The sequence below is a fragment of the Scardinius erythrophthalmus genome (assembly GCF_964197995.2).
Source record: "Scardinius erythrophthalmus genome assembly, chromosome: 21".
Lineage (NCBI taxonomy): Eukaryota > Metazoa > Chordata > Actinopteri > Cypriniformes > Leuciscidae > Scardinius > Scardinius erythrophthalmus.
Window position 1 is genome coordinate 13,266,061 of NC_138241.1, and position 13,215 is coordinate 13,279,275.

Genomic DNA, 13,215 nt, shown 5'->3' on the forward strand with positions numbered 1-13,215 from the left:
AAATACAATAGAAAAATGATACAAATGAAATAAACAGTGGTTTGTTTTTAATGGAAGTCTAACAGTATTTGGGTACATAAATTGAATAATCAAATGTAAAGTACCACTTCTATATACAATATAATTCATAAACAAATATAATTCATATTTGTTAAAACTACAAAAGTGATTTTCCCTTTGTTTTTATGTTGTTTGATTAACATTAATGACACAGACAGCAGCAGCATGGATCTAATATAATGATACGCATCTGTTTCCTTTTTCAATTATTTACGTTCGCGTAAGCCATAAGTGACTGTGTTTACGAGGATACTCACAGAGATTGGGATTTTGACAATTTAGAGTGTACGTGTCCGTTCAATCACAAATAGATGCGGAAGAGAATGGAATTCGGCGTGCCGTCTGTGCTGCTCTGTGTGTGCGCGTCTTGAATGTTTAAACTGACAGTGATACAATTTCAATCTATGTAATGTTAATGTTAAACTTTGCAATTAACCCGAGAATCACGTGCGTTTCAAACCGTGGTGCCTGGTCCGTACAGATCATCCTTATACTTGACATCACACATCCTGCGATGTGACTATTGATGCTAAAACTATATGTTGTGCAGCCCTAATACAAAATGGCAAACAGTTTTTACTTATTTTACATCTTATTTCGACAGTTACTTTTTGAGAAGTTCGAGAATCTGCAAATGTGAATTTTGTTTAGTCAAAAGTTAACTACATGAGACTATTAGACCTTTAGCTAGCAGTTAAAAAAAAAAATATATATATATATATATATATATATATATATATGTATATATATATAGACAGAATAAAAAGAGAATATTTCTTGTATGTACAGTTCTCTACAGTACATCTCTATTTGTAATTTGTTACCTCTGAGGTTCAGAGAGCATTGAGGACAGGCTGGAAAAACACACACAGTAGGTGAGGTAGATGGGTATTGGATGCCAGGTATTAAAATGGCTTTTTTTCAGTAATTAACCATGCTAACAGGCTAATCTCCCAGCCAGCTCTGTGTGAAAACAGATTAATTATAAGCGTTTGTGACATATCCCAGGCATTCGATCCATCCGTCACATCTCATGAAAGCCTAGCATATGGGCCTGCTCTCCACACACTGCAGCTCCTCTGAGACGGAGAGAGAGCGTGAGTGTGGTCCTGACCTTCTGCACACACCGATGAGTCCGTCGTCAGCTATTGTGTAAATACATAACAGATGGATAATCACAGAGTGAACACAAACAGCTAAGCACACACATCTACGTGTGAAGCTCGCACACACGCGCATGCATGGCTGCATTCAGATGTTTTTTACACATATTAAAGAGTTTATTTGGTTGTTAGACTCTTGTATTAAATGTGAAGTGACTTTTCTATGTAATTTAATTTGGTTGTTTACAAAAGATGCGTAATGGGAGACACAGGTGTTAGCTTGTATATCACAGCACAGCACTATCTTCTGAGTAATTGCATTGTGGTTAAATAAATAATATTGAGAGGGCCATGTTTTTGATAGCCTCCAGGAAAGCCAATAGTCAGGACGAGAGAGTGTGTGTGGAAGAAATACAAAGATAGGAAGGAGAATAGAGTGCAAGGTTAATGCTGAGAGCCGTGTTGTTTCTCAACTGTGGAGATGCAGGATACACCAGGGTTATCCTGTACTCTTATCACATTTTACAGCATGAATTATGCACACCTGCAGCTACAATCACAGCAATTTCAGTGGGCTGCATGATTCAACACTAGGAGCATTTTCTGGCCTGCGAAATTAGAATGTGGACTGCCAATCAATGAGCATTTTCTGGCCTGCGAAATTAGAATGTGGACTGCCAATCAATTCAAAATATGCTAATTTGAAGAGATTACATTATTCTGGCAAAGCAGTAAAACAATAAGTAACATCAGACTTGAAATACATTATTTTATATTATATTATATTATATTATATTATATTATATTATATTATATTATATTATATTATATTATATTATATTATATTATATTATATTATATTATATTATATTATATTAAAGCCACACATCCACTGTAGGTGTTGTTGGTTTATTATGTTATATAATATAATATTAATATCGTATCGGATTAACCCATACAATGTCCAAACTGCATGGGTTTATTATATTAATATTATATTACATCATATTTTGTTGAATTATTCCTGTGCCCGATTATCTAATAATTCTTCTTTCCTCTTCCTCTTTCCCTGCCCTCCTGTTGCTGCATGTGGACTCTACACTCAGGTTCAAAGAGTAAGTTCAAATTCTTCTTTTTGATTAATTATTTGCCGGAGACTGTGTGCTTTTATACCCTCGTTATACGGTTCAGTCCTTTAAAAAGGGAACATATGAGTAGAGTGCATGAATTGAGATGAGGAGCAAAGGACGTACTCACTCCAGCCCTCTCTGATTCCGGCGCAATAGCAATGCCTTTGAAAATGAACAGAAATGATTGGTTTCATGACCTCACAGAGAACAAAGTGAGCCAGGTTCAGTTCCCTCCTAATAAAACACCTCATCTCAGTGTGAAAGGTGCTGAATATCCCATGATATTTTGCAATGCATGAATAAAAAGTGCTGGAATAGATCAAATGAGAGTTGCCGGATCTCCAGACCTCATATCTTCCAATAATAGAGCTGAGATGAGCCTTTTGAAAGAAGGAAACTCACTATTTGGGGGTGCTTTACAGGAGGCAGGCCGAGTGTGCCAAAACTGCCCGGATCCAGATGTCACTTCCTACTGCCAAATCAACAGGAGGTGGCGCTCCGACCAATCTCTACGAGGAACTGGGAGACGGCGGCATGTAAGTCACCTAAATAATCCTAAATAATACCTTCAACCTTCAGAAGAGACAGCTGAGAGATGATTTATGAGATTTTACAGAAAAGGAGAAACACATTTTGTGTGAGTGTGTCTGTTGGAAACTAGAGAATAGCACAACAAATTACACTTCTGTTGTCATTTCAAACTTATATGACTTTCTTTGTTGGTTCACCACAGAAATATTTTTGGCCAAAACAAGATCATAAAAGTAGTCCATAACAGTATAATTAGTCACATTTGAAGGGTTTGTTCACCCAGAAATGAAAATTCTGTCATAATTACTCACCCTCATGTCATTCAAACACTGTAAGACTTTCATTCATCTTTGGAAATACAAATGAAGATCTTTTTAGTGAAATCTGAGCACTCTCTGTCCCTCCATTGACAGTCTACGCAACTACCACTTTCAATCCCCAGAAAGGTAGTGAAGACATCATTTAAGTAATCCATGTGACTCCAGTGGTTAAATCTCAATTTTATGAAGCTTATTTTTATATATTTTTTTTATTTTATATGCTTTGTTTGTTCAAAAAAACATAATTTACCACTTTATTTACAAAATATTACTCCCTAACGCACGTTCACGAGAGCACCACGACGCATGCGTATTGTGTTGACATGAGAGCAGACGTTGCAGGAACTGAATATTTAGTAAATAAAGTGGTAAATTATGTTTTATAATTCTGCGTTGCTTCAAAAAATTGAAGTTAAACCACTAGCTGCACTTTTGGCTTTAATATTAAGACCATTCGAGATGTGCTCACTGGACATTTAGCGCAGCAGGAGTCCAACGCCAAGCTAAAGGCTGTTGTGAGTGGAATGGAATGAAATGTTAATAGATTAAAAGATTATAGCCACAGCACAGCATCTGCGTCCCTCAGGTAAAGGCTTTTAAAGTGCTTTTGATTTAATGCAATCAAAACAAATGCAGCTGCTAACACAAATAGACAGCGGAAAAGACGAGGTTTTGTATTGAATTCATTAGAATAGATGCTGAACTGCAGTTTAATACCATCAACAGAAAGTAACAGGACATAAGGGCAGGATTTGTTTGCTTGTTTATCTGGGCAAACAGTTTGTTCTTTTGTTGGATATGAATAATAACATAGCCTGTCAGCAACCTTAGAAAATATTTTTTTCTCTCTGTGACACACACACACACACACACACACACACACACACACACACACACACACACACAGGCCTATATAATAAACAAAATAAATAATATTTTCAAATATATATATTTTTTGGTATCATGACATTCTATCTGATACATGTCTTGATGGACATTTCAAAAAATACTGTGAACCAGTGTTATCTGGACATTTTTTAAATGAGAAAAAAAATCTAATTTCTTTTTAATTTCAGTTAAATTTGCAGTAATTTTACATTTTTATAAGTTATTGTCCATATAATTTTATTTTTTTATAGTTTTATTTTTGGCCATTTTAGTGCATCAAGATAATTAACTAAATGAAAATGATACATGTTGCTAATGTAACTAGCTGAAATGAAATAAGTTTAGGTTTTTTTTTTTAGATATTTTATTTCAGGTAATGAAACATGTTTTTATGGTTTAGTTTTAGTTTTCATTAACTATAAATAAACTGTGAACAATGCAGCAACAACAACAATTAGACACATTATGGTAACAAGAATTTGTAGTGCAAGTACATGGTCCTTAAATGGTCCTATCTATTTGCCTTTTGTGTCTCTTGGGCCCCTTTACATGGGATATTAACATGCATTCCATATTTAGAAAATATCTGGATATTAGCTGGATTGCATTTATTCCTTGCATCTTACACAGTGTGAATGCTTACGTATTACATAATTACACTGTGTGTGAATAACAAAAACACATTTGCATTGGTGTAAAAAGCATGATTTTGTGCGCATTTACATCTGGCTTTTAATGTGGTCAAGTTTCTGATTCAGTCACTGAAAATGCATTTTAATGCCAAATGTGAACAGGGCCTGTCTGTGTTAAATTCTTATCACTATTTTTCCTCTCATGTTTCATTCATTCTCATCTTCTCTTCATCTCCAGGCTTGGACTACAGTGAGTAACATGAAATATGCTGCATTTCCCTGCAGTGTTCTTTCTTACAAATCTGCTAGCTATTTTAAAATCCCTATTGACTCAGTTTTGTGGTTTCTAGTCCCTGTGTAGCTGCTCTTGTAGTTTTCTTTACCATTTAATCTTTTATGCCTCGATTTATTTCAAATTGCATATTGAAAAGAACATTTTGATACTATTTACATTTTTTTTTTTTTTTGAATGATGTCAAAAAAAAATGCACAGATCCATGTGTGTAGCTGCATAGCAGATTAAAGCTTGAGTAGTTTAGCTAGAAAAAGCCTTCGCCTCCGGCTGTAGTGGTTCCTCGCAGTTTTCTCCACAAAGCAAAGAAATACACTTCTCGTCCTTCACTTTGAGACTCGACGTTGTAACAGATCATCTTGATTGAAGTTTGAGCAAAGATCATCTGAACAGATTTATGAGTGGTTTATTAGTGCTGGTATAGGATCTTTGCGCTTCATAGCTGGTAGTGCACAATTTTGATTTTGGACACACTGTGCCTGCTTGAATTCATCATATTAAGTTTGCGTTCCATACAAGGTTGCATGAGGATATTTCTATCTCTGACCATGTCTCAGATGACAACGTATAAAGAAACAACATGGCAGTGCTAGCCTTTGTTTTGCAGGTAGAGTACAACAGGGCTAAAGGCACATCTTACAGGCCCCGATATACTCTTGGCCAAGTTCTTTTTCATTTTTCACATAGGGGTATAAAAAAAAAAAAAGTCTAAAAATACGTGTGTATGTGCTGCACACTTTCCTTTCAACAACAAAATGACAGCAGTGAGAAAACAGTAGTTAAGAAAACATCTGATCATGGAGATATGGATATATTTGCTCAAGCTCTGCAATTCGGCAAGCAGATTTAGAGTATTAAACATGAAAAAATAGTGTCAGTGTCTCAATTAGAATCACAACTTCAATTTCTACTATTAAGTGGCTCTCCGATGCATTCCTGTTTTTATTACAGAATGAACAGAATAGTTTTTTAAGAAAGTTCACACACAGTCCATTCTTAGATTTAGCTTGAAGTATGTCCAAAACTTAAGGAAAATGTGGGAAATATATGTCCTTTTTTATTGAACATTGATGGATCAGCACATTTTGTAGTGATTTTTTTTTTTAAATCATATTAATTTATAAGGTGATATACTGTACAAGACCAGCAAGGCAAAATACCCCCAGTATTGATACAAATTAAGTTATAGAAGTGTGTTTTGCATAATATCTAAGTTAATATTTGTTCAAAACAATCACTTCAGCAAATATTGTACCATTTTATTTTTATTTTGCTAAATTAAATCATTTACTTTCAATAAATATTTTATAAATACACTTTCATTAAAATAGGTTATTTAAAAAAAAAAACAGAAACATTTTAGGTTACATTTAATTTGATGTTTAGACATTCTACTAACTACAGTATAAGTAACTTTGCAATACATGTGAACTAACTATCATTAGAGCATTAGTAGACTGTTAGGTTGGAGTTGGGGTCTAAGATAGTAGTTGCAAAGTGACTTATAGTTAGTATAATATCTAGTGGACCATTGAAATAAAGTGTAACCACATTTTATTTAAAAAAATATATATATTCTGAAAGCGGCATACTCTTTTTGAGAAAGATCCCATAATAAAATGGGATTTTTTATTATGAATAACATGTGATCGTTTTATTATAAATATGAAGACTTCAGATGCAAAAGCCTTTAAGTCCGTCTAAAGTTTTTGTTTAATATTAACGTTTTTATGAGGCTCCTATGTATAGGTTTCTACCCAAGTACTGGCATTTCTGAATGGGTTAAGGCTGGGATTTAGTGAGTTTGAAGTGAAAGTATTTGATGTGCGGAGAGCATTCACTCAATATTATTATCTCATTTTTGACAGAGGTGGCTTTTAGAGGCTTTTGCATCGGAGGTCTTCATATGGTGATCGTCCCAACTAAATAAATAACAATGACCATTTGAACCAAACCATGCCGTGTAAATGAATGTCAGCCAGCTATTTCAGATCTGGTCAATTACTGTACTTTTCCCTCAACAAGTTTTCCCGCAAAATACTATACTTTTAGATATTATTCAGCTATTGAAAAACTGTTGATTTAATTACTTTGAAGGAAACTGAAATCATTACCAATACCTTTGTCTCAAAATATATTTTGTATTTTAAAATATTCTTATGAATCTATAGCATTTTAAAAAACATTACATTCATATTAACATTTTACATAAATTTATTTAGCAGACGCTTTTATCCAAAGCTTTTATACAAATGAGAACAATAGAAGCAATTAAACTAACAGTAGGACAACAATATGCAAGTGCTATGACCCTTCTCAGTTTAATCTAGTACATGCATTTCTTTTATATATATATAGAAGAGAAAGTGTTAGTATTACTTATCAAGTACATTAAATATTAGATCAACTTAGCACAGAGGATCAGGATCAGCTAAATTTCCAGGTGCATAGTGAACCGCGGATATGGTTTAGAAGAAAATGTCTTTAGCCCCATTGTACCCTATGATTATCAGCAAAAAGATCATTGCAACTCTGTTTTAAACATCTTTTCCTACAAAAGTTTGTAAATGGGTTTAATCATCATTTCACTTTTCAGAGTAGAGAATTCTGGCTTTACGAATCGAAACACAGCGTAATGTCTCCTGAAGTTTTAGTAAGACTATTTCTCTCAAAAGCCATAAAATAAGAGTATTTGATTCAGCTTATTCAAAGCTCAATGTAATATCGTGAGCAAATTTTTATAAAAAAAGGATTTTTATATAGTGGGTCATTAGAGTCCTATCCTCCCATGGCTATTCTCTTCCCTCAATTCCTTCCCGTCTCTTTCCACACATTTCAATCTTCTCTCCTCTCCTTTCATTTTCTCTCGTGGCCCGCAGAAGGCGCCGAAAGTCTGTAATCGAGGAGGTGGATCGACAGAGTCTCATAAGAACCTTTGCCTCTCGTGCAATCGCAGTCTACAAACAGTGTGCCGGAAATGGAAAGTTGCTCAACAAGCTGCCCAAGTCAGAGACCACAGTCACCTTTTTCTCAGATGAGCGGCCTCTCGAGCCCAACTCGGAGGTGTACAGGTTTGCTGGATTTCTGGACAGTGATGCTCCGTCTCCAACAAGCCCCTGCAGCCAGATAACTTCTTGGTCCTTGCCGTCCCGTTTTCGAAGGCAAGGGCTTTATGATGCTCTGCGCCGGAAGGGTCTCTGGGACCCCTCTGAATGGGAGGAGCAAGAGCTGAAGGCGGGGCTTAAGGACAGCAGGGAAGAACTTGATGCAGATCTAGATCAGAGTGGTCGTAGCACAGAAACGAAGCTGTCTGTCAGAGAACAGGCTAGACAGTTTGAGCAGCAAGCTTTAGCCGAGCGGACGCCCAGACAGAGCCGGGACTCTTATGCATCTCTGGATCCGGACGACCCGCTACTAACCGCCATCATGCTGTCGTCCAGTCCAATTTCTGTCGGCAAAGACATCCCACCCTGCATTATCATCGCCGGGGATGATGGCGAGACTCCTCCCCCACCCACGGCTCAGCGGCCGACTCCACCCGTCCTGAGGAAGTTCAGCTCCAGTATCTCCAATTACATGACGGTGGAGCCTTGTGAAATCACATTGGAATTCATATCAGACTCTCCGGACAGCTCACCACCCCTTCTGCCTGTCCCACCCCGTTCTTTTCTTTCTCCTCCACCTGTGCAAGAGGATTTCACCCCACCACCAACCCCAACTCCCATTCAGTCTCCGACTCCTACACCTAAACTAAGAGGGATCCTCAAGAACACGAACCGATCCACCGGCAACCTTGATGTGAAAGATGACGGCAGTTGCGAAGGAGGAAGTAAAGACTCCACGACTGTCATGCTAAAAGAACCAGAATCTAAACAGGACCAAATATACGCCAGCCAATCAGAATCTGACTTTTCTACTCAGCTCTCAAACCAACCAATCCCAGAGGAATGAGAGACTTTGCCCACTTCAGCCCTTCATTTCTGAATGAACTCTGGAACTCTTTTCATATCTTCTTTCCTAAACCTCCTCCAACTGTTTCATCATTTACTTTTTCATGCATTATTCCGAGGGCACTTTATTTTGAGAGCACTTTATAATCTTCAACTCAAAGAAGGTCGTAAGAGTATAGTTTCAATGTGATTTAAAGGTGTTTTTTTCCTCAGTGCATAACTTACATTTTGCTGTTTTTATATGTTAGAGTACTTCATAGAGTGGATTTCTGTCAATCAAATAGAACACAACAGATAAAGGGAGTGACAGAATTTTTATTTACAATTTTAATTCTTAAATGATATACATTTTTTGGACAATGAAATCCTACATGTAAGCAAATAGAAATATTTTTGTAAGAACAACTATATAGTTTTATAAGAACAAATGTTTTACATTTATGTGTTGCTATAATCAGAGGAGAAAATGTGTGCGTTCGTGCAGAACATTCTACCTCTAAGCAGTTTCTATTCATTTTTATTTGTAATTTAGTGGTTTAAACTCTTCTGCTGCTTTCAAATTGCATACAAGCAGTTGTTTTGTTTTGATAATATGTAAAGCTATGTGCAATTAAACATACACTACCCTTCCAATTTGGGCTTTTAATGAAATGTATACTTTTGTTTTGCAAGGATGCACTGAATTGATCAAAAGTGACAGTAAAGACATTTATAATGTTACTAAAAATGTTATTTTTAATTTTTTTTTGCAAAAATGTATCATGTTTCCACATGCACAAAAAAAAAAAAAAAAATTGAAGCAGACCAACTGTTTTCAACAATGGTAATAATAAGAAATGTTTCTTGAGCAGCAAATTAGCATATTAGAATGATTTCTGAAGGATCATGTGACACTGAATGGCTGCTGAAAAATCAGCTTTACCATTACAGGAATACATTACATTTTAAAATGTTAAAATAAAAAATAAAAATGTTCTTTTAATTATAATAATATTTCACAGTATTACTGTATATTTGGTGAGCATAAGAAACTTCTTTCTATCATAAAATCTTACTGATCCCAAACTTTTGAGCAGCGATGCATATTTTTAGATTTATATTTAACATTTAAATTGTTTGGGGTTTTTTTGCACGAAAAGTACAGCATGCATTAATTTGCACATTTTTAAGAAGAGCAAGTGAAATAATGTATTTCCAATAGAATATATTTAATAAAAATGGACTTTTTTTATCAGATTAATCAAACAAATATTTGAACTGACCATCACTGTTTATGAATATTTAATGTTTAATGCTTCCTCGTAGACAGATGTTAGTGAGAAAAGCTGTTATCATGATCATGTGACCTTGAGAGGAGTGATATAGATTGTAATCAAATTTGATGAGGATGGACCTTATAATTAAAGATCACATTTTGTTTAATCAGTTTAGTTTGATCAGAAAAAAGAATAAGAATGAATTAAATTATATTATCCATTAGTCTGCACTGTCTAAGTAATGCCAATTGGAAATGAAGGTCACTTCAGAGGAAGAGCAAGTTATTACCTTTTGATTAAAGATTAGGAAAATACATTTTTATTTGGAATAATGAGCACTGGTGAATCATTTACAATAAAACCAGGAATATGCATTAAGGAAGGCTAGAAACAGATCATTCTTTATACGTCTTTCTCATTTATTCAGTGTTGGGAAAGTTACTTTTAAAAGTAATGCGTTAATACTGTGTTACTCCCTAAAGAAGTAACTATTGCATTACTTGGTTACTTTTTATGGAAAATAATGTTACGTTACTTTTGCTGTACATTTTCTCACCTGGGCTGGGCTTGCTTGCTTGCTTTTTTTTTTTTCACAACAAAAGTGAAATCAATAAGCCTCAGACTGAAGGAAATGCAAATTCACGCCTGTACAGTAGAGGGCGCAGCTCAAACAAACCTTTCACAAACCATTCTGAATTGCAGAAGAATAGGACATGAGAAGAAAGTTCAACACTCTTACTTCAGAAATAAAAACAATGAAACACAAATGTGATGTTCATTTTAGCTTATTAGTATGTTGACTTGGATCATCGAAGGTCAACAACAAAGACATTGTTTAATAAAGTGAGATTAAATAAAGTAAATGTGTTATTTTACATATTTAAGGTTTGTGTAATATTCTGAATTTGCAATTCACTGTTTTTATTCATTTTGAGGAATACTGAATCTGTTTTTGTGCAAGTGATGAGTAAATGCTTGCTCACATTTAGTCTAGAATTATAATAATCATAATGTTACACAGCGCACACAACGTCTCTACACTTATTCAATATTTCTCTCAACATTGGGACAAAAGAGCTGTCAGTCAATAAATGGGAAAACCAAGTAATTTGTGTTACTTATTTGAAAAAGCAACTCTGATATTTTATTGTAAATTTAAAAGCAATGCTTTACTAGTTATTTGGAAAAAAATAATCGGATTACATAACTCACGTTATTTGTAATGCTTTACTCCCCAACATTGTTTATTCAGTCTCTCTCTCTCTCTCTCTCTCTCTCTCTCTCTCTCTCTCTCTCTCTCTCTCTCTCTCTCTCTCTCTCTCTCTCTCTCTCTCTCTCTCTCTCTCTCTCTCTCTCTCTCTCTCTCTCTCTCTCTCTCTCTCTCTCTCTCTCTCTCTTCTCTCTCTCTCTCTCTCTCTCTCTCTCTCTCTCTCTCTCTTTTCTATTTCACTAACCCTTTTTAAAAGCTGTTAAGAGAGCCAGACCTCCTGAAGCTCTCCTGTCTCGGTTCAGTCCCTGCGGATGTTTTTGCCCTTTCAGAAACTCATGCAGTCAAGACTCACATTGAGATTAAACAATACAGCTAATCGTTGATGTGGCGCATGGCAGGGGGACGTTCACTTTGCCGTTCCCCGCTGAATTCACCCCATCAGGCGCGCAGTCAATGTCTCTCCATTCAGACCAACTGCTCCTACAATATCTCTGCACTGTTCTGCAGATGGGGTCTCCCTCATCCATATCGAACAATCTGTTTGAAATCCGTCATCACCGCATAAGCAAATGCACACAGATTTAATAATGAATCATCTTCAGTTCTGAGCTCCTTTGAAATACACAAACATTGTGTTTGCTGTTGCACCAAGTTTAAAAAATGAATGAAATGAAATTTCTAGCCACAACTCTTCAATAGACAACAAAGGACAGAAAATATGATCAACGGTTACATATGTTGTGTTATTTATGTTATTTGACTCTGAGGCAGAAAATTTATGTGCGAGCTGAATGGATGGACAGTATGTGTGTGTGTGTGTGTGTGTGTCAGGGCTTGTTTGTAGGTCCAGAGGAATGGCTCTATATTTCACATGACCTGCTCAGCACGATGAAAGCAGACTGTGAGGTCTTGAGAAATGTAATTAATCAATCGATGAGTCTGCCGTTGACATCACTAACCCTAATTCTCTCTTTTCTCTCCTGTGTTCACGTCTTTCTCACTTCCTCCTTTCATATTGCCTGCTCCAACCACAAAATAAAATGAATCTCTCTTGCTCTATTAACTCTTTCCGCGCCAGCTTTTTAAAACAAAAGTTGCCAGCCACTGCCAGATATTCAGTTTTTTGAATATCTGAACATGCAATATCAAAAGAAACAACAGACCCTCTGCTTAAAAAAAAAAAAAAAAAAAAGATTCAACACTTGAATGTGGGTAAGTTTAATTTAAAAAGCAACATTTTGAACAAAAAGCTGAGAAAATTAGGTTTTTGTCAAAGAAGATTATAACATAGATGTAGTAGATTAAATCTATCAACACCCCCAAAGCTTGCAATCCTATAGCTCGTCCTGAGTCGACATTTCATTCAATAACGTTAGGCAGTTTTGATTTATATGCTGTTTAATGTTGATGATCACTTATTTTACATATGCATATGATTACAAATGCTATCGCTTGTTTCTGCTGCTTCTTCACGTGTGTTTTGATCAGGAGATTTAGTACTTTTTCAGAAGATGTGTAACAGCGCCCCCTACCGTATAACAGTGAAAACATGGATAGCCGGAAATTTCCGTCAGTGGTGGGGCAGCGTTGTCTCATAAATGACGGAAATTTCCGTCAATGGCAGGGAAAGAGTTAAAAAACGAGAGTACTTCAAAAAAGTACTCTATTAATATCACTCATATTTAGAGTTAGGAATTTGAACAAAGCCCTTGTATTAAACGTTTTCTGCATAAATATAAGTAATACCTTATCACGTTAACACCATGATGGTTGCAAGTGAACCTAGATGGTTCTTTAAAGCTAGCCTGGCATAATGGTCTCCACGAGAACACAAGTTTGTTCT

The 13,215-nt window shown here is 35.6% G+C and overlaps 1 protein-coding gene across 1 annotated transcript in view; it reads left to right on the forward strand.

The window, feature by feature from the left end:
• Positions 1-13,215, forward strand: part of pcdh15a (protocadherin-related 15a) — a gene marked incomplete at both ends in the record, with an annotated part of 242,137 nt that overhangs the window by 211,540 nt on the left and 17,382 nt on the right. Inside the window, 3 exons of the mRNA XM_081351594.1 lie at positions 2,716-2,829; positions 4,876-4,914; positions 7,836-8,785. Of these exons, the coding sequence (XP_081207720.1) occupies positions 2,716-2,829; positions 4,876-4,914; positions 7,836-8,785 (1,103 nt within the window). The remainder of the gene's footprint in view (positions 1-2,715; positions 2,830-4,875; positions 4,915-7,835; positions 8,786-13,215) is intronic.